At 44.5% G+C, this 22,245-nt stretch overlaps 1 protein-coding gene across 7 annotated transcripts; it reads left to right on the top strand.

The window, feature by feature from the left end:
• Nucleotides 1-347: 347 nt before the first annotated feature.
• Nucleotides 348-20,333, top strand: ZNF821 (zinc finger protein 821). 7 transcript variants are annotated; one of them, XM_081107956.1, is made up of 8 exons: nucleotides 348-668; nucleotides 1,259-1,321; nucleotides 3,930-4,046; nucleotides 13,201-13,345; nucleotides 16,062-16,207; nucleotides 16,850-16,954; nucleotides 18,185-18,351; nucleotides 19,356-20,333. In XM_081107956.1, exons 7-8 carry the CDS (start codon nucleotides 18,218-18,220, stop codon nucleotides 20,008-20,010), a joined length of 789 nt encoding a protein of 262 aa, XP_080964082.1. In that variant the 5' UTR covers nucleotides 348-668; nucleotides 1,259-1,321; nucleotides 3,930-4,046; nucleotides 13,201-13,345; nucleotides 16,062-16,207; nucleotides 16,850-16,954; nucleotides 18,185-18,217; the 3' UTR covers nucleotides 20,011-20,333. The 7 variants fall into 7 exon arrangements, with proteins under 7 accessions (XP_080964082.1, XP_080964083.1, XP_080964078.1 ...); XM_081107957.1 differs by having other exon boundaries at nucleotides 399-668; nucleotides 1,265-1,321; XM_081107952.1 differs by having other exon boundaries at nucleotides 400-668; nucleotides 13,201-13,326.
• Nucleotides 20,334-22,245: the final 1,912 nt, after the last annotated feature.

A 22,245-nucleotide genomic window follows, 5' to 3' on the forward strand; every position in this document is an offset into this window, starting at 1 on the left:
ACTAAGGTTGAGCTGAGGACAGGGGGAGCCTGCGGTGGAGCCGTGGTTAGGGATGTGGGTTCTGTGGCTGAACTTGAAGGTGAGATAGGAAACCAGGTTCAGGGCTGACAGTCAGGGTGGAGTTTACAGGTCCGGGAGGGGTTGGGCCGCAGAGGAGCTGATCGGGCTGGAGAGCGACCTGGGAAGGTGGGAGCCTGGGTAGTCCCTGGGGCGCGGGGCTGGAGGCGAGGCCCCTCGCGGACGCCTGGGATTGGATGCTCCCTCAAGCCCCGCCTCCCGGGACCCTCGCTCCCCAAGCCCCGCCCACACCCCGGGCGCGCGCCTGGAGCGGGGAGAGGGGACCAGGCGGGCGGGGGAGGGAGGGCGAGGGAGGCTCGTGCACGCGCCTCGCTCGCTGCGGTGCGCGAGCAGCGCGCTCCCGCCGCCCGCGTCGCCATCTTTTCCCCCTCCGTCCGTCTGTCTGCCGTTGGCTTTGTCCGTCTGCAGCGCCGCCCCTCGGCTCACCGCCCTCGGCTTGGCCCGCAGCTGCCCTCCGCCTGCCGGGGCCCGGTCCCGGAGAGCCCGGCCTGGCCAGCCCGAGCTGCAGCCCGGGGCCCATTGTCCGGCGGTCCGTCTGTCCGGAGGCGGGGCCCAGGGACCCGGAGCGCTGCGCAGCGCCGAGGCGCCGGGTAAAGAGACCCCCGACTCCTTCCCTCCGGGGCCGGGCTGAGGATGCGGGTCACCGGCCGTCGGTCTTTTGTCTGCCCGCGTCTGGGGAGGGAAGCGGGGGCTCGCTCCGGCCTGGGGGGCGGGGGCAGCCCAGGCTCCGACCCAGCCCCCTGCCCAGGTTTCCCGGGACGCGGCGGGTCCCGGCCAGCTCCCCTGCGGTCACTCCTCCTTCCGCCCCTTTGGCGTGGGAGGGACGCCGGTGCAGCCGCCCGCCCCGCGTGGGCCCGGGTCGGGCTCGGCCGGGAGCAGCCGGGACGGCCCCGGCGTCTGACAGGCGGGAGGCGCCGGGGGAGGGAGGATGGGCGTGGGAGGGAGGGCAGACCCGGGGATCGGTCCGCGTCGCCGTCTCCCGGGGAGGCGTCTAAATTTAGCCGGCGGAGAAGACGGTGCTGTCTGCGGGCTTTCGGCGGCTGGTTCCCGGGAGTCCGCCCGGCCCGAACTGCATGCAAGAAGCCAGGGGGACCCTCTCGGCGGATGGCGCACACGCCCCGCACCGAACCCAAGTGAGGCGGCGACGCGATCGGCTTTCTCGTGCTCTCCTTTTTGGCAGATACAGGTCGCTGAGATTCAGACGAGTGTACTTTCCTCCGTGGGAACCGCACCAGAGCTGGAGGTGGGAGTGCACCCCTCTTTTCTTAAAGCTTGGCTTTCACCCGTTTTTTTTTTTTGTTTGTTTGTTTTTCTCTGCTCAAGTCCGTGGTGCGTCCTGGAAGCTGCAACCTAACACTTGTGGGAGAGCAGGGACAGGGTTCAGGGGAGACGCGCCCCCCCCCCCACTCCCCTCCCAAGGACTTTGAACCTCGTTCTACAGACAGACAAAGCTGCCTGCCTTTTTTACACAGAATCCCTTGTCGATTTGAATCTCACCAGTTTACTTTTCTTCCTATCCCGGTTTTCTTGGAGATGGTGATGTTTAGGCAGTTCTCCGTTTACATTTTGTGTGTGTGTGTGTGTGTGTGTGTGTGTGTGTTTCAGATTCGGGCTTGGGGACTGAGGCAGTGTGTTAAAAGTAAAATTGAATGAGTGACCTTTAGGGCCAGCGTGTCTATGGATTTTATTACCGTTTAATGCCTACAAAACCCTGAGATCTTGTGTGGTTAAGAATGCACTCTCAGTGCCATCTATTTATTTATTTATTATTTGCAAGAGTCCGCTGCTCTACAGGCTTTCCTTTTTTTTTTTTTTGAGGAAGGGAGAGCATTTGCTTAATTTTCCCTGAAACTCCCTCAGGTGTGAAGTTCCTTTGGGTACCATCTGGTCAGTTCCCCATTTGGCCACTAGGAGGATTACGAGATGTAGTGGACATTGCCAATGTATCTACGCAGATGCTCATCTGTGGCCGACTTGTAGCTTTAGTATTGAACTATTGCCTCACCAAGATGATCGGAATAGAGCCCTGGCTCAAGTTATTTGGTCTTCCTTCAGAAGGATCTTTAATATTGCCTTTATCTCACAGTTTCAATTTCTGATCTTGATGGAGGGAAAATTTAAAGATTCATTAAGATTTCATATTTTCCTTCTACAATAGAGTAGGTGTCGCTCTGCAAATTTTAGAACAAAAAACGAGAGACAACCTGCATTTCATTCAGCGTTCTGCTTTCCGATTCCATAGACTTAACAGGAAAAGTGCACATTACCCAAAGTGTAAAATTCATTCACTGCTTTCATGAATAAAATAACTACTGGATTAGAAAGAAATGATCTACACAAAACTTAGAATGGAGAACATATACCATTAGCATTAGCCCTCAGCACACTGCCCTCTAAATCAGTGGTCGCAAACTGGTGGTCTGTGAGGTCCGAAAGGTTGGCGACCGCTGCTCTAAATAGTTAAAATTGACTTTTATGTATATTTGGAGTTTTGTTTTTGTTTGTTTGTTTTTGGTTTTTAATTAAAGGTCTGAAAAAGAACTGTGTTTGATATGCAGATATGATAGAAGACTGCCTGAAAGCTGCTTCCTTTGCCACTTCCTGTGGAGGCCTGTCTTTGCCATTTGCGGTTTCTTTCTTCTTTTGGTAAGGGGAGGCAGGATCTGATTACAGGTCTGAGGCCCTTTCTAGCTACATAGAGGAGTTCTGGAGTGCAGAGTATAGCTAGGAGTAGGCTCTCATAATGCCTCTTAAGGCAAAAGCTACCATTTTATCTTTGCTCATTCACTGTGCATACACTTTGAGAAGGCAGGAAATGAGAGACAACTTAAAGGGTGACCAGATCCATATTCTTGTCTTTGGCAGGAAAAGGAATCTAGTTCTTTTTACTCAATCTGTTTCTTCACTTTATCTTTCAAAGAAAATTTCACAGCTTCCAACACTAATTCACTTCAGACTCTCTAACAACACTTACTGCTGGGGAAGTCTTAGAACTAACCAGGAACCTCCGGGCTTACATGTCTGTTCCCTCCTGTTTCAGGGAAACGGGTGCATGTCTCTGCAGCATGCTCACTTGAGGAGCTTTTCTCGTCGTTTCTCCCACTGATCTCTGCTACGTAGAGGCTGGCCTGAGAAGAGACACTAAAGTTACTAACTTTGACCCCCGCTCCAGAGCATGTGAGCAGGGCCAGGTTGATGTTCCCCATTGGGGTGCTGAATTAGTACTCAGCAGTGTGCATGGCATCTGGCTCTTCTGGCGAGAGCCCATCTTCAGCACTGGAAGTCGGATTTTTGCTGCAGTGCCCTGTCATCCACAGTGCCCAGCGCTGTGCCTGCATCAACACTGGCTCTGTTTCCTGTGTTGTTTCGAGAGGTTTTCTTGTCTCAGGGATATGATGCCTTTGTCACCTCCAGGGGAGGTAACACCTGGAGGCTCCCGTTGGGGAGGATTGCAGGGCTGGACTTCCAGTGGGCATGTGAGCTGCCACCCTCTTTAGCTTTTGTCGCTTCCTTTTACAGTTCACAGGGGGTTATTCCTTTGAGCCCACGGCACTACTAACGCTGATTGCCCGTGTTATTTGCTTCCTTTTTTATCCCGACCACGATCGCGTAATAGTAGTCTGGATTCCATAGGTAGTTTTAGAGTGGAATTTCTAAATCCTTTAAAGGAGTCCCTTCCTAAACTTCTTGGGAACTTGATGTGCCAGAGATTTATTAATTTCTTTAATTCAGTTATTTATAACTGGTGAGTTTGATATACTTAAGAACTATTTTTAAAAATCTTTTTATGTGTTACTTTGTATGATATCTAGGCAAAATGACATGTGCTAACAATGTCCTTTTCATTGTAGGTCAGCACCCTGCAAGGAGGTAGTGACATATCCAGTTGTGAAACTGGGAAAGGCCAGAGCTCTTGGATCAGGGAAACATGTCCCGTCGGAAACAGACAAATCCAAATAAAGTTCACTGTGAGTGTTGGGCTTTGTCTTCTGGAATCTGGGTGGGAATGGAAGAGTAATCTGAATTTAGGTTAGAGGCTTAGACTAATTTGTGAAGAAAAAAAGGGTTAAAGGTGTTGAACGTGATAGATTTAAAGTGTGTCTGTTTGTTGGAGAAGGTGTTAGGAAACTGTGTTGGGAGTAGGTGTGTTTGATTCATCCTTAGTATTCATATTAATGAATTATGAATTTATAGGATAGAATGAATATCCATTTATAGGATATCTACTCTGCGAAAAGCCTTGTGCTAGATGCCCAGGCTGTAAAACAATAAAAGGATATGTAAAACTATAATGTAGCCATTATTTGATAGTATATGCTAAGTGCCAAATAGGAATGCTATACAAACTGTGTACTAGAGAAGTTAAGAGGAGGGAGAGAGCTTTGTAGACTGAAGTAGCAAGGGAATGCTTGAAGAAGAGGCCCTAGACCAGTGGTTCTCAACCTTCCTAATGCCGCGACCCTTTAATACAGTTCCTCATGTTGTGGTGGCCCCCCATTTCATTGTTACAAATTGAACATAATTAAAGCATAGTGATTAATCCCAAAAACAATATGTAATTATATATGTGTTTTCCGATGGTCTTAGGCGACCCCTGTGAAAGGGTCATTCGACCCCCAAAGGGGTTGCGACCCACAGGTTGAGAACTGCTGCCCATGAAGTTGAACTGGGTCTTAGAAGGTAGATTATTTATTGATTGATTCTTATTGATTTCAGAGAGAAAGGGAGAGGGAGAGAGCGATAGAAACATCAATGATGAGAGAGAATCATTGATTAGCTGCCTCCTGCATGCCTCCCTACTGGTGATCGAGTCTGCAGCCTGGGCATGTGCCTTTGATCGGAATCGAATCCAGGACCCTTCAGTCCACAGGCCGACACTCTATCCACTGAGCCCAAACAGCTAGGGCAAAGTGAACTTTTTAAAAAGAGGAAGGGAGAGGTAAAATTGGAGAGGGAAAACAATGTGAGCAAAGATGTAAGAGGAAGTACATGTGATATGATCAGGGGACAAGGAGACTTCGAATGAAGCAGAAGTTTCCTTTGTCCAGAAGTCATAGGACATGAGGTTGGAGATGTTTAACTCTACATCAAGCATGTCAAACTCGCGGCTGGCAAGCTGCATGCCAGCCACGAGTTACATTGTAGAGTCCTAAAGGCCAGGCCAGGTTCAAACTTCATTCCATAGACAATAAGGAGCTACTGAAGGATTTTAAGTAGAGAGAGTGGAGTGACATTTATAATGCAGTGTTTTGGGATGGATCATATGAGGGAGAGACTGGTAACAGGAAGACCAGGTATGCACTATTGCCTTGCATTATTTCTCAATAGTTTTGAGTGTATGTTTTATGTCAGTAATTGGATTGTAAACTTCTAGAGAGCATATATATTTCCTGCTATCCCTCTCAACTTCTAGCACTGCTCATAGAGACTGTTCAAGTACTTTAAAATACCTTATCAAATTAATAATAATATATCTATGTAGGTCTGAGATAATTAGTTTCCTATAATCTGGGGAGATAAGTATTCTCACCTAAATGTTTATAAAAGAGAAAAATAGCTCTTTATTATGGAGGATTGACTAAATAAAGTACAGCAACATTTGAAGAGAATTCAGTGTTATAATATATGAAATATTTTTTTATATATTTTATTGATTTTTTACAGAGAGGAAGGGAGAGGGATAGAGAGTTAGAAACATCGATGAGAGAGAAGCATCGATCAGCTGCCTCCTGCACACCCCCTACTAGGGATATGCCCAAAACCAAGGTACATGCCCTTGACCGGAATCGAACCTGGGACCTTTCAGTCTGCAGGCCGACGCTCTATCCACTGAGCCAAACTGGTTAGGGCTGAAATATTTTTTTAAAGAAAAAAAATCCATTTGAGAAGATAGAATAGACAAGGAGTTAAGAGGACCAAAATTTATTAAAAAGATACTGTATGCCAGGCACTGTGTACTTTTCCTTGTCTTATTGGATAATTTCAAGAGTAGGAGAGAAAACAGTAGAAGCAGAGGAATTAAGGGGACTTCAACATATTACAGATAATGAGCAGACCTCCATAGACAATTAATTCTTTAAGTTCTGGAAAATTGTTATGAGTCAGAACAAGTTAGATTCTTCTAGGAGTATACTCTAAGTGAATGTGGAAGGCTGCTTGATATAAAGGTGAGTGGTTTAAGAAGGATTTAGAAATTGTTGCTAAACAGTAAAATTTAGTGGGGCTGAATGGGAGGATTGTTAAGAGAGAAAATGAAGCATCTCTAGCGTAGGGAATACAACACAGTGGTTAGGAGGATTATCTTCTTCTCTGGTTGAAGGTGAGTATTGACTGATAAAAGGTACAGAGGTGACCCCAAGAAGACAGGGCAGGAAAGGTACTCTTAATAGAGATGATGGGTTCACAAATAAGGCAGTCATAGGAGTTGGGCATTTACCTATACAAACCTCCTGTCCAAAGAGCCTGGTTAGATTTGAGGAAAGATGAGGTAGATGATAGGATGATTGTGGTAAGGCCAAGGGGAGCCAGTAAAGGCTTGTGTGGCCTATGCCCGTGTCCACGTGGCATATACCCATCAGCTGCATCTCCTCCCACCATAGCCAGTCAAACCAGGACAAGCTGGTGTTAGAGTTGGAAAACAGATGGACAATCAGGTCATGGACAAGGAGAGAATATCACACGTCTACAGCTGCAGAAACGCAGTGTCCAAAGCAAGGCAACATTATATTGTGGTGGAGTGGGTGGGACTTTGCAGCCTCTCTGGTGGTGCCATGAAGAGAGCTGTGAACAGAAATGTTCAGCTGCCACTAAAAAGCAGACCCAAGGGAGGGGCTATTTTCGGCGAGGGCTTCTCAGGTGATGGACTAAGCTTGACCAGAGAAGAAGACAGTGGGATTGGCTGGTCTCCAAGGGACCTTCTGGTTATTTACTGTTTGGGGACTGAAGCTGATCCTACCTGTTTTGAAAAGTCATCTTCTCATGACAATAATGGCAAATAGAAATTGGTAATTTCAGTCTTCTGACCACTCGAGTCTTCTATCCCCTTTCAGTGAAATGGAACCAATCAAATGTATTGAATTTAATGCTGCTCGTCTATTTAAAGTAAATGGGATGGACCCAAGGTCCGGGAGGCAGGAAAGCTGCCGAAGCTCTGCTTCAGTATCAAAGCCAGTCAGCACTCTGGCAGAGTGATGGCTGAGCTCCATTAGCTCTGCCTTCTGGAAAGAAGTAGATTGTGTGGCATGAAGCTCAAAGCCCACCTAAAAGAATCTATTAAGAATCCCACTGCTGTAGGCTGGCAGCATTTATCCGATTCCCTTCAGAGGCAATGGGCAGGCTGTTCTGACATTTACTTGGCTTTCCTCCGGACTGGCTCTGTATCTCAGAAATATTCAGGCAGACTCTTGGGTTTTACCCAGCTCATTAATAGACTTGATGAGAGCTTTTGGAATAAAAGCCCAGAATTGTTAGTCACAGAGAAACTGCTGAAGGGCTGAAATCTGTTAGACCTTCCTCCCTCCTTCCTCATCTCACCCCTTCTGAGTATAACTTTTTGTCAACTGTTTCTAGAGAGGTTAAAAATACTAGAGTGCCTTGCATACTCGCATTTGGTGTGTTTATACCAAACAAACCACTAAGAAAAGAAAAACTTTTTCTGAAGAGTTTTTGTTTTCAGATTGCAAAGCTTTCAACTTTAATTAAAAGCTTTTCAGCTTTTACAGAGAAGTAGGAAAAATGCCTTTGTAGTCCCTTCTCTTCTAGAAAGTGCAACTTGTTTTATTTTCATTCAGTGTCCCTGCGAAGTAAATGGTTATGTTCTTAGCATGTGATCGCACCTTGGATTACAGAGACTGTCAGCTAGAAATGGGATCCTAAGCTCTCACTCCCAATACTAGCTCTTCTTTTCTGAGTTTGACATCTGCTCTGTTAGGATATGTTTCAGCTGCTATCCTTAATTTCAGTCAGCCAGAAACTACATTTACTGGGTGGACAAAAGTAGGTTTAAAGCATGAGTATGCAAAACACAGTTTCTTTTTTTTTTTTTTTAATTGATTTTAGTTAGAGAGGAAGGGAGAGAACGAGAGAGGAACATCAATTTGTCGTTCCTTGTTTATGCATTCATTGTTTCACTCTTGTATGTGCCCTTACTGAACCTGCAACCTTGGCATACCAGGACAGTGCTCCAACCAAGTGAGCTACCTGACCAGGGGCAGTTTATTCTTATATTATTATTTATTAATTATTCTATTGTTTTCCATACAAACAACTGTAAGCATACTTTTGCCCATCCATGCATTTAACTGCACCAAGGACTCAAGAAAGAGAATTGTAAAATCTTTGCCTTTCTAATAACTTTCATCTCAAGCTTCTCATCTGTTTCACAAACTTGCTTGTATGGCCTTGATTTTATCTGGTTTGAAAAATCTTAACCAAATTAAATAGTATCTATCTGTCTATCTATTTTATTTCAGAGAGGAAGGGAGAGGGAGATAGAAATATCAATGAAAGAGAGAATCATTGATCGGCTACCTCCTGCATGCCCCTCACTGGGGATTGAGCTCACAATTCGGGCATGTGCCCTTGACCAGAATCGAACCTGAGACCCTTCAGTCCACAGACAGACACTCTATCCCACTGAGCCAAACCAGCTAGGGCTCAAATAGTATCTTGATTTTATCCTAAAAACAGGAGAAGTGGCACTTTGCCTTTTACTGTGGGAGCATAGATGACTTGTTCTCAACTATTAATAGACAAATAAATACCCATATTAAATAAGATCGTTGCCCTACATTAATATCTAGAGATTACAGGATTATTTTTAACCTACTCCAACAGTCTCAAGATAGAAGGAAATGATTCTACATTATACAAGCAGGCAATTGTATAACACTGCTTAATCACTAGTATCTATGAATCACATTATACTTAATTATGACATACTTTTAGCAAGTATCACTACTTTCTTGTGAAAGGATGATTCTGGACAGCCAGATTTTAGGGATTAAATAAATAGTGACTACTGGAAGATTATTCACATATCTTTTCCTGTGAGATCTACCAAAATCATGTCCTTTTTTATTGTTTTCATATAGTTTGCTTTAGTAGATGTTTAAAATAGGAATAAAGTTTACCTTAGCCTTTTTTCGCAAGCCAGGAACAGAATAAAATATAAGAGCACAGCTTTTCTCTCCAAACTGCCAAAAAGGAATGACAGTTAGTTTATTCCACCTGTCCTAGGGAAGATTGCCTAGGTGAGCAAAAAGTGCTAGCTAAGAAAGTTATATGGAATAGACCAGCCATGGGCAAACTACGGCCCGCGGGCCGCATCCAGCCCGTTTGAAATGAATAAAACTAAAAAAAAAAAAAAAAAAAGACCATACCCTTTTATGTAATGATGTTTACTTTGAATTTATATTAGTTCACACAAACACTCCATCCATGCTTTTGTTCCAGCCCTCCGGTCCAGTTTAACAACCCATTGTGGCCCTCGAGTCAAAAAGTTTGCCCACCCCTGGAATAGACAGTTCTCTGTTCTGTGAAGGCTTAAATATTTAAACATCAATAGACAAAAATAAATATTAAGCTCCAGTTGGAGACCAAACTGAAATACTAGCTGCTATTGAAAGGTACATATACTTTTAGATGCCCTTTTACTAATCCAATGGTGATTTCCTAATAGAAAGGAGGGTGAGGTATATTTTCTAAATATGCTATAAACCTAGCTGGTTTCTGGCTACGTTTCTTTAGAGATGAGCAGTATCACTGACGAGAATGATCTGTCTCTTGATAATTAATTATACGCTGGTATGTAACTTGTTCCATAGTGCCATATCTGCCCATAGCCACCAGGTCCGAAAACATGCATCTACCCAGAAGAATTCAGTAACTATTCCGATTGGCCATGGTCTTGTGATTACAGTGGAACCAACGTGGAGAAATTAAATATTTTACTTCTGCAAAGGAAGAAGAGAAGACACTATAACACAGAATTCAATTTTTGCTTTCCCTAGCAGTAATTTATATCCATGTGTCAGCTTACTTTTCCTTTACTTAAGGGCTGTGTAGTTGCAGTACATTTGAACTCTAACCACCTCTACTCCCATTCACAGTATCAGTCAGAGTACCCATAATATTACTTAATCTGACCCAGGCCTGGTAATACCATATGGTATCAGAACCATCAAAATGATGGTTCCTGTTGTCATATACTGGCCCTGACAACATTATTTTGATATTTGAGTTCTATTTATCAGTTTCTCATGATATGAAGTAACAGTATCACTAGGATTAGAGCCATTCTTCTCAGAGACAGCCTTTGTTTTCAGCAAAACCACTCTGATAAAGCGCTTAGCCTTCTGCTTACATCACTACTAGAAAGCAGTTTAAAAACAATGCACTGGTTTGGCTCAGTGGATAGAGTGTTGGCCTGAGGACTGAAGGGTTCCAGGTTTGATTCCGGGTCAAGGGCATGTACCTGGGTTGTGGGCACATCCCCAGTAGGGGGCGTGCAGGAGGCAGCTGATCGATGTTTCTAACTCTCTATCCCTCTCCCTTCCTCTCTGTAAAAAAATCAATAAAATATATTTTTTTTAAAAAAACACAAAACAATGGAGAGTAGGCCTAACCCAGGGGTGGGCAAACTTTTTTACTCGAGGGCCACAGTGGGTTCTTAAACTGGACTGGAGGGCCGGAACAAAAGCATGGATGGAGTGTTTGTGTGAACTAATATAAATTCAAAGTAAACATCATTACATAAAAGGGTACGGTCTTTTTTCTTTTTTAGTTTTATTCATTTCAAACGGGCCGGATCCGGCCCGCGGGCCGTAGTTTGCCCACGGCGGGCTAACCGGTTTGGCTCAGTGGATAGAGAAACGGCCTGCAGATTGAAAGGGCCCAGGTTCGATTCTAGTCAAGGGCATGTACCTTGGTTGTGGGCACATCCCCAGTAGGAGGTGTGCAGGACTGGGGATGTGCCCAGGAAGCAGCTGATCGATGTTTCTACCTCTCTATCCCTCCCCCTTCCTCCCTGTGAAAAATCAATAAAATATATTTTAAGAAAAACAAACAACATGGAGAGTAAAATTGGGCAGACCTAGGTTCGAATACTTATTTCCACCACAGACCTTCATTTTCTCCTAAGTAAAATGTGGGTAGTTATACCTACCACATAGAACTTAGCAGAGAATTAAGGTAAGGTAACAACTATAAAGCATTTAACGTAGAATCTGGAGCTATTATTGGTGTTCAGCACTTAGCATATAGTAAACTCTCACTGAATATTTGCTGAATGAATGCCTCAGTAATCCCATGAAGTCTACTTCACATCCATTCTTTCATTGCCTGAGGACTAGTAGTGCAGATCAACTAACCTGTTCATTTTTCCTACATCATTGTCTCCTGCCTTGGAACTTGAGCCTATTTACTCTCCTTTCTCTCCTCAGTAAGAAAGCGCTATTGGTCTATTGTCAAACATTTCACTAGGGCTTTTATTATTCTCTCTTGGTAGCTGGAGAATGGGGACTGTAGTTTCCACTCTGACTGAGATAATGGAAACCTCGAGAAACCCAATTCTCTTTTCTCCTTATGCCTGGCCTCTTGGAAATAAAAGAACACTTAAATGTTAACTCTTTAGTGACCACACAGATCCCAGGCAGAGTTCATCAGAAGTAAATGTATAATCAAGGACAGGTCTAGGGCTTTTGGATATTCCATACAAACAAACAAAAGACCAAGGACGCCGAACCGGTTTGGCTCAGTGGATAGAGCGTTGGCCTGCGGACTGAAAGGTCCCGGGTTTGATTCCGGTCAAGGGCATGTACCTGGGTTGTGGGCACTTCCCCAGTGGGGGATGTGTAGGAGGCAGCTGATCGATGTTTCTCTCTCATCGATGTTTCTGGCTCTCTATCTCTCTCTCTTCCTCTCTGTAAAAAATCAATAAAATATATTAAAAAAAAAAAAAAAGACCAAGGACACCAGATGAAATATTTGTTGCAAATTAGATGGCATGTTTCAGGAAGTGTGTTCCTCAGCAGAAGTATGTTCTTTTAATCCAGCAGTTCTCAACCTGTGGGTCACGACCCCTTTGGCAGTCGAATGACCCTTTCATAGGGGTCGCCTAAGACCATCCTGCATATCAGATATTTACGTTACAATTCATAACAGTAGCAACATTACAGTTATGAAGTAGCAACGAAAATAATTTTATGGTTGGGTCACAACATGAGGAACTGTATTTAAAGGGCCAGAAGGTTGAGAACCACTGTTTGTTTGTTTTTTCATATCTGATTTATTCATTTTTTTATTTTATTTTAAAACCCGTATGGTTTTATGAACCGGTGTCTCCCCAATAATTTCAATGAGAGAGAGAGAGAGAGAGAGAGAGAGAGAGAGAGAGAGAGAGAGAGAGAAAAGATGAGACGATCCGATCTGTGAGTACTGCCTCATTTAGGTTTCAGCTCCCGGGCGGCAAAAATGTTTTTGTTATGTCCTCCGGGAAGGGAGAGAGGGAGGAGAACCACTGTTTTAATTTATTATTCACCTCATTGTTGATTTGCTTATGGATAATTCTGATAGGCATTAGAAAGGAAATCAAGGAAGAACTTCCAGAGCAGGTCTTAAGGAGAGTGATTGAAAGACGGGATTATATACTATTATCTAGATGGATTATTGGAAGCACTGGTTTATAGTCAGAGATAGACATTAACGCATGGCATAATGCTAATACCTTAAAATTCACAGATTGTGCCCATATTTGTTGCTGTATCTTTATCCTATTCCTTTATCTCTTCTTGCCTCTGTCTCCCCAATCCTGATGGAAGGTTGTAAATGGAATTGAGATTCTAAAGCTAAATTTATAAAGTAGCAATTGATCACTTTTTAAAAAGGAGTAAAGATTAGGACAATTTAAGGGAAGCATATGATGCTTTCTAGAGCATCTGGCTTACCAGGAGGAGTAGCTGAGCCCAGAAACAGTTGTAGGCAACAAGCTGACTTGGAGATGGATGACTCCACCACAGGGTACCTGCCTGTCTTCTACCTTTGAATGGTCTGACTTTCCAACTAGCTTGCCTGGGGATGTGCTGCCCAGCTGGTGGCCTGACTATTTTTCCTTGTGACCACCAGGGGATCAAGTATTTGCTGGGCTAGAAGAGCAAGCCCGCCAGGCGATGATGAAAACTGATTTTCCTGGACACCTTGACGGTCAACGACAAGCTATCCAACAACTAAGAGATCAGGACTCCAGTAGCAGTGAGTTCTGCACCTTCTGGTAATGACTCAGGGCAATGGGAGAAGAATTATCAGAGGGTGTGTGCTCTGGGGATTGTGCATGGGGTTGGGAGGAAGACATGAAGAAGGAGATTTGTGGATCCCCAGTGTTCCCAAAGGTGTTCTAAGGTCTGTGGGCATATTCTTAGCCAGAGAGCGAGAACAGGTTTGGCATGATAGTTGGTTTGTTTTTTTAACTCATGGACTGCAGTACTTGGCACAGTACCATAACAGATAGGTTTTGATGATTGTGAGAGACAGGGCATAGGAATAATTAGTGCCCAAGCAGCCCCTGGGCTAGGTCAAGTGAAGAGAAAAAAAATCCCTGTCTCCCTTTGGATCTATTTGTTCATAATTAATAAAATGTAAGAGTGGCATTAGTGGAAATTTTTGCTTAAGGGCCTCGTGTTAATGTTATACAAGAGACATTGGAATTAATGAGATTATGCATCATATAAAATGCTAATGTCAAGGCCTCCCTTCCCACACCAAGGCCTAAGTAGATCCCTGTGGTTAAAAGATGGAAAAGACAGTGGCTGGTATCCAGTTGAGTCTTGTGGATTGCCTGTTCCATGACCTGCCTGAACACATACACTTTGAGATGTGTTATTTTCTATGATGATTTCCACACTTTACTAATTTCATCCATACTGGTTATTATTAGTGTTAATTCAGAGAGGGATTTCAGATTTTTCTCCCCATTTGGGGTTGGGGAAGAACAAAGAGGGAGAGAGTTCTGCAACCTTCTAAGAACTACAGTTTCCACCCAAACTGTTAATTTAAAAAAAAAATTGCAATTAATTGCTCAGGTAGAGAAAAATAAACCCAAATACTTATAGAAAACCTGTGGGAGCCATCCGTTTGAGTAATAGGCAGGAATGGCAACATCGATAAAAGTCTAATAGGTTTCCATCCTGGAAAAGATGCAGCGTCCCTCTGGATAGCATACTTTTTTTTTTTTTTAATCTTTCTAGTAGAGAGATATATTTGGATTTTTGATAAATTACAAAAATGTGTTTGATGCAATGTTATCTTAGACTAAGCTTACCAGTATTCCAGATAAGCTGTTGAGAAAGTATGGTATGATTTAATCTGTGCCAATCCTTCATTATTGAGATGAATTCAAACTAAAGCTTTGGGCTCGGGAATAAGGCCAGATCCAGTATACCAACCAAGTGGAGTTTCTAACAGAGACACACATAACTAACAGATGAGTTGGTTGGATTTTCTTTTTCTTTTTTTTAAAATATATTTTATTGATTTTTTACAGAGAGGAAAGGAGAGGGATAGAGAGTTAGAAACATCCATGAGAGAGAAACATCCATCAGCTGCCTCCTACACACCCCCTACTGGGGATGTGCCTGCAACCAAGGTACATGCCCTTGACTGGAATCGAACCTGGGACTCTTCAGTCCACAGGCCAATGCTCTAGCCACTGAGCCAAACTGGTCAGGGCTTGGTTGGATTTTCTTAAGAAGAAAGAGAATAGGACCAGTTTTGCCCAGATACTGGTGGATTTAGAAGGTGTGCAAGGGATAGAAGAGAGAAGACAATAGAACTGTTAGCTGGGAAAGCTGAATCTCACTGCCCATGCAGAGAGACTGGTGAAACTCTCTACTCTGTATTTCTCTCTTGCTTGCAATCAGACCAGGGGTCCAGGAGCCAGGTGACGTTGGGGCTGGAGTATGGTAGCTTCCCTAGACTTGGCTTCCACTTGTGATCTTCAAAGTACTAGCACTTTTCTTTCTTTCAGAAAGAACTCCCTTTGTAATTGTGGGTTTCTTTTTCCAAAAAAAAATTCTCCCTATTTTATAAATAATAGGGCAGAAATTCAGCTCCCACAAACCTTGACCTCCCCACAGCCACATCCTGCTCTCTAAACTAAAACATTTAATTCTTACTTTAGTCATAATAAATTATATTTCTTTCTAAAGTAAAGAGTAACCTCTACTTAATGCATCCACCAGATAATCCAAAGAACCAACAGAAACAATGGATTTATTTAGCCTAGCATGCTGAGTTACTAGCAGAGTAATAAGAACACAGTCAAATACCACTACAAACTGCCTGAGGTTGTTTGCTGCACTAATTTTCCACTGTACTGAACAGCCTTTGCCCTATGCCCTATAAAGTGACATCATTTTAACCTAATTTACTACTGCCTCCTTTATTGATTAGAGGAAAGAAAAACTTGTTGGTGTTTATTTAAGTGTGCCTTAGGGTTTGTTGGGAGAGGACAGATTAGCAGGACTCAGAATAGAGTAGTATATGTGACACCATGGAGAAATTGTGCGAGGGGTGGGGGGTTATGGAGAAAAGTAAGGTAATAAAATCAGTGCGAAGTGTTGGTAAATCAGAGGTGGTATGTTGTGGGAATGAGCATGGTGCGAGGTATGAAGGAGGTGTGATTTGAAGTATGAGATATTTGGGAAACGTGTAAGAAGTAACTATTTTTATGATATTGTGTAAGGCCCAATAAGCATTTCCCAGTGCAGTTTTGCCTCAGATTTTCTCTTTAGTGTGTATATGGCATTATAAACAACAGCTATAACTGGTTTCCACTTAACATGATTTGTACCCAACTAAGCACTGATACAAACTATATTATGGAAGATCTAAAAATGTTTTTCATTATAACTGCAAACTCTAGGGTGGAAAGCAACTCAAGATGTATTCATTGCAAAAATCAGAACAAGTGACAAGTTTGTGTGTTCCAGGTGACAGTGAGGGTGATGAAGAGGAGACCACACAAGATGAAGTCTCTTCCCACACATCTGAGGACGATGGAGGGGTGGTCAAAGTGGAAAAAGAGTTAGAAAATGCAGAACAGCCTGTTGGTGGGAACGAAGTGGTAGAGCATGAGGCAAGTGACAGTGGCTCCTGAGTTTGGGAGATCCCTTACTCTTCTGTTTGGCCTGATGCCTCTCGTCCATATATAACAGTCTTGCCTCTAACAGTCTTCTGGGCCTTCATAGGAAGCCCCTCTTCCTTCACAGCACCAGTTATCCAAACCTCAGACACAATTCTTATCACACCTGCTTTCCTTTTCCACCGACATATCACTCCACCATGCACAGCTCTCTTTCCAGACAGAATATCCACCTTTACAAAACTATTAGCTGACTTCCTGAGGTGTGCTCTTGACTATATTTGCAAATTTAAGTCAAAGTGTTACCTCACTAAATTGTTTCCTAAAGATTGCTGCAAGAAGCATGGCAAGAGGAAAGCTAATCCTTTCTCTACAGTTTACCTTGGGGAAAACAATAGCTAAGCTCTCTCTGGGGCAGGCCTATGCCCTCATGGCAGGAAACCCTGGAGAAAATAAAGATAAGTGCAAGTTTAACTCCCATCTCCCTAGTAGTTTTTCCTTTGGTCCATAGGGAAACCTGAGAATAATACATGATATCAGGTTTATTTTTTATAACAGGATACCCTGTAAAAGAAGTAGGGGCAGGGAAGAGACTGGTCAGCAGTCTTAATGAATTGTCTGCTTATTGAATTGCAGGTCACAGAGAATTTGAATACCGACCCCTTACTTGGACTCTGCCAGTGTCCCCTCTGCCAACTAGACTGTGGGAGTCGGGAGCAGCTGATTGCTCACGTGTACCAGGTATGGCGTGGGGAGCTGCGTGCTCTGGAACTCGAGGGCCAGCAGCTTGTTTAGCCTTTGTCTCCAGCTCCCAAAGGAACCTTGGGTTGTTGTTCTCATTCAGACTCAATCCAGTCCTCAGAACATTTTGGAGAATAAGTGGAATATGCTGGGTAAATATGTCCTGGGGTTCCCAGGCAGACATACTATGAAAATGAAGTTCCATTTTAAAAAATTACTTAATGCATATTTTAAACAGTGAAATAAAAACTAACACCTATTAATAATGAGGGCTCTGTTTTAAAGAAAAGATGAGTTAACATAAATGTTTCTGAAATACTGGAGAAAGTTAAAGGGGATGAGAATAAGACAAACTTTTTTTTTAATCCTCACCTGAGAACATGCTTAGAGAGAAGAAGGGAGAGAAAGAGAGAAACATCAATCAGTTGCCTTCTGTACGCTCCCTGACCAGAGATCAAATGCCCAGTCCGGGCATGTGCCCTGACCAGGAATTGAACCAGCAACCCTTCAGTGCACAGGACCATGCTCAGCCAACGGAGCCACTCCGGCCGGGCAAGACAGACTTTTGTGTTCTTTTCCCCCTGATCCACTCGCAGAGCACCTGTGCCTTGTGAGCCGTATTGAAAAGGCTTCAGCACACATGGCAGCCTGGGTTATAGTGTAAAGACAGATAGTTTATGAGGAGACACATTTCTTTAAAAGACTGTCTTTAAAAGATTAAAGGAAAGGCAGGGCACTTGTACCTTTCGAGTACCAGTCTTCCCAGTTAGCTTCTGGACTGGCCTTCATTGATCCCTTCACTTGGACTTGGACCTGCACAATGTGAGGCAAGCATTCAGAGAGAAATTACCCCAATCATGAATTCTCTCAGACTTGGAAGACAGCTCTGGAGCCCATTGTTCCTTAGTTCAGCCACACGTCCCAGAATGTAATCAACAATCTTAATTAATTGCCTACTTATTGAACTGTATTCAATAAGTAGGCAATTGCAATTCAATAAGTAGTAGAAGTCAAACTAATGAAATGGAAGCAGTGGTCTGAATGGCCTGGCCCTTCTGAAAGCCCATTAACACAAGAAAGTTTTAATTTTTCAGGTGCTAAAGAGGGAAAATAGTTGCAAGTCCCTTATTCTGAGACTAAAGAAAGGGGACGTTTCCCCCAAAGTAGTTTCTAAATGGGTGTAGGTTGTCTTGGAGGTGGCGGGAGGTGACCATGAGGCTTGTTTTGCAGCACACCGCAGCAGTTGTGAGTGCCAAGAGCTACATGTGTCCTGTCTGTGGCCGGGCCCTTAGCTCCCCAGGGTCATTGGGTCGCCACCTCCTCATCCACTCGGAGGACCAGCGGTCTAACTGTGCTGTGTGTGGAGCCCGTTTCACCAGCCACGCCACGTTTAACAGGTTAGCTGGGCACCTAGCCCCTTGTGTTGGGAACAGATTACTGGGTGTGGATTCTGCTTTCCCAAGTCAAAGAAAAGGCTAGAGATCAGTAATGAAAAGGCAACTAATTGATCCTTAAACTCTTTGGAAATACAAGTAACGAGACCAGTAAATATGCCCCTTCCATTAGCTACCGCCAAAGGGAAATGAATCCCTATTTCTTTTCCCTGTCAGTATAGTATTTTCATCTAGAAAGAGATGTGGGGAAGTCTAAGAATATTCATGATAAAGTATGGAGAACAGTTATAGGGTGCTGAAAGGACCCTGATGTGGGGACATGTCTCTACTGTATCCCAGGCCGCCTGGAACAGTGTGAATTGTGTCCTAGTCCCATTTGCTAGCAAGCAAGCAGAACTGGCCAGGCAGGCGCTTGAGCCAGTGGACTGTACCTGCCCTGAAGGCAGCCTCTACCTCAAGGACTGCCTCCCACCGCAGGACTGCTCTGCACAGCGTCTACCAAACACCACCATTCTGGCTTGAACAGAAAGGGCTCGTTTTAAGGGTTTGTCTGATTTTTAGTGGCTTGCTGTGGCCTTTGGTTCAGTCTCTAACTCCAGGTGGGCTTTAAAACTTGGTGCACACCTAGGGCAGCCGTGGGCAAACTACGGCCCGTGGGCTGGATCCGGCCCGTTTGAAATGGATAAAACTATTGAAATAAAAGACCGTACCCTTTTATGTAATGATGTTTACTTTGAATTTATATTAGTTCACACAAACACTCCATCCATGCTTTTGTTCCGGCCCTTGGGTCCAGTTTAAGAACCCACTGTGGCCCTCGAGTCAAAAAGTTTGCCCACCCCTGGTCTAGGGCCTAGCCCAAAGGAGAGCAGGGGTGGAGAGGAAGTCAAACTGACCCCTAGTGGTGAAATGGGAGCAACTGGTGTAGTAGGACAAGAATAAGTCAGAATTGAATACCAGAGCCTGTTAGAAGGTGACACTAAACATCCAAAATTTTTGCTTCCCAGTGAGAAACTTCCTGAAGTACTTAATATGGAATCCCTACCCCCAGCCCACAGTGAGGGCCCCTCCAGTGCCGAGGGGAAGGACGTTGCCTTTAGTCCTCCGGTTTACCCCGCTGGAATTCTGCTTGTGTGCAACAACTGTGCTGCCTACCGTAAGCTACTGGAAGCCCAGACCCCCAGCGTACGCAAGTGGGCCCTCCGTCGACAGAACGAGCCTTTGGAAGTAAGGCTGCAGCGGCTGGAACGAGAGCGCACAGCCAAGAAGAGCCGGCGGGACAATGAGACCCCCGAGGAGCGGGAGGTAAGGCGCATGAGGGACCGCGAGGCCAAGCGCCTGCAGCGCATGCAGGAGACGGATGAGCAGCGGGCACGCCGGCTGCAGCGGGATCGGGAGGCCATGAGGCTCAAGCGGGCCAATGAAACCCCGGAGAAGCGGCAGGCCCGGCTCATTCGGGAGCGGGAAGCCAAGCGGCTCAAGAGGAGGCTGGAGAAGATGGACATGATGTTGCGAGCTCAGTTTGGCCAGGACCCTTCTGCCATGGCAGCTTTAGCAGCCGAAATGAACTTCTTCCAGCTACCTGTGAGTGGGGTAGAGTTGGACAGCCAGCTCCTGGGCAAGATGGCCTTTGAGGAGCAGAATAGCAGCTCTCTGCACTGAACCACAAACACCTTCCTGCCTGCCCTCCTGCTCACCCGCCCACCCAAGCCCACAGGGACCAGTGCTGCAGCCACCCACAGGGCCCTGTCCTTACTGCCAGAGGCAGGCCCTGGTTTGTTGCAGATGGACCTGTGCACTCCTTGCATGTCGGAGCAGGATGATGGGGTCAGCAGGAAACCAGCTCAAGGCTGGACAAGGGAGCAGGCACTCCACAGAACTGGACTCCCCAGCCCACTGCTGCAGGGCATGCTGTAGGACTGTGGGGCCCCAGGTGGCCCATGGAGTTGTAAGGGCAAATAAATTAATTTTATCTTTATTGGCCATTTCCTGCTCTTCTCTCAGTTTCATTCTAGCAAATGAAGTGATCTGGGAGAGACCTGGAAGTTTTCAGGCAGACTTCTGGCAGTGGTTCTTTTCTGAGGGAGGGTACGCCTCAACTTAGGCTCTCCAAGCAAAGATCCCTGGGTATTTGGGCCATTACAAGTTGATGAGACATAACTATGACATTGAAGAACGGATGCTGACTTTGTGAGGGTCCAGTCCCACAACCCTAAAGAAGGTAATTAACAGTCTGAAGGACTATTAAAACCTAACTTACCTTTTCCAAACTTGGTAGTAGATGCCTTTCTTCATAACTGGCATTTTCATTTTTTAAAAAGTGGTTTCATACTTCTTTATTCAGAGGGTTCCATTTTCACTCCTCAGTAGATTTTGTATATTTCTCATATGCTTCTTCATAGTTCATGTAGTTCTGAAGTGTTTGTTACTGAGTGTCATCTTGATCAGCCAATCATCTTCATAACAAGATCTGTTGACAGGTCCTGGACTTTCTGCAAGAGCTTCATCAATTTCAGTTATTTCTCCTTATAGAGGAGAATAGAGTTCACTAGCAGCTTTCACACTTTCCAAAGCAACTTGTTCAATTTTGTCCCAATTTCAGGCAGACTATAGTAAACATCTCCAAAACTTTCTGTGCAAAATTGCTAATCCCACTGTTCCAATATAATTTTCTATTGTTATCCATTCATGCTTCTCTGTGAATTTACACACATAGAGCAAATTGGGTTCGGTATGCAGCAATGGCCTCAGGCCCCAGGCCCACGGTGGACAGGGCATGGAGTGTGTGTGTGTGTGTGTGTGTGTGTGTAGGAGGTGGCTGTCGTGGCAAAACTCTGTGGCACCCACTAGTAGGGGGCATAACAGGCATTTTCTAAAGAGAATATGGTATTTAGACTAGGTGCTGGCTACTTTTCCCAGCAGAATTCAGTTTGTCAAACTTTTTTCCTCAATATCTTTTTATTTATTTTTAGGGAGAGAGAGAGAGAAAGAAAGAGAGAAAGAGAAAGAGAAATATTGATCAGCTGTCTCCTGCATGCCCACTGCTGGGGAATCAAGCCCGCAATTCAGGCATGTGCCCTGACTGGGAATGGAACTGGTGACCTCTCGGTGCACGGATGACACCCAACCAACTGAGCCAGTTTGTCAAACTTTTTTTTTTTTAAAATATATTTCTTTATTGATTTCAGAGAGGAAGGGAGAAGGAGAGAGAGATAGAAACATCAATGATGAGAGAGAACCATTGATCGACTGCCTCCTGCACACCCCCTACTGGGGATCGAGCCCGCAACCCAGGCATGTGCCCTTGGCCGGAATCGAACCTGGGACCCTTCAGTCCACAGGCTGATGCTCTATCCACTGAACCAAACTGGCTAGGGCAGTTTGTCAAACTTTTAAAACCCCATCCCAGAGAGCAGACAGCTGCACTTAGGAATATGTTAATATAAATAGCTGCAATATTAAGGTCCATAGCACCAAGAAACTCATGTTTGAGAGAAGAGGTAATTCATCATTTTAATCATTTCCCAGAGCCATTGTAGGATAATGCAGAATTAAGGTGATATGAGAATTCAAGTCAATAGTGGGTCAGGGCTAGAGCAAAATGACTACTCTGGCAGTTGGTATGGTTGCCAAACCGTGGAGGAGACAAGAGCTGAGGTCATTTCTAAAAAGCTTCTGTGATGGTACGGAACAAGCACAGAACTTTCCTTAGCCTGCAACAAAGGTTGTGTACAGTTTAGATAATTATAGATCTTGAGGTCCAGAAGGAAGTGCCCTAGTTAACTTGTAGCCAGAAAAATAACTATGCCAGGAATGTGGACCTCTTCCAATATCATCACAAGGAAACTTCGGCGCTTCTCTGACCTCCATAGGTTCAAGGCTATTTAATCATGTTAA

The sequence above is a fragment of the Myotis nattereri genome (assembly GCF_964212035.1).
Source record: "Myotis nattereri genome assembly, chromosome: 15".
Classification (NCBI taxonomy): Eukaryota; Metazoa; Chordata; class Mammalia; order Chiroptera; family Vespertilionidae; genus Myotis; species Myotis nattereri.

Coding starts and splice junctions, on each gene's coding strand:
- ZNF821 (XM_081107952.1), top strand. CDS start 4,007: ATGTCCCGTCGGAAACAGACAAATCCAAATAAAGTTCACT. Junction 13,327..16,061: donor AGATCAGGACTCCAGTAGCA/GTGAGTTCTGCA, acceptor TGTGTGTTCCAG/GTGACAGTGAGGGTGATGAA. Junction 18,352..19,355: donor AGCCACGCCACGTTTAACAG/GTTAGCTGGGCA, acceptor TTTGCTTCCCAG/TGAGAAACTTCCTGAAGTAC.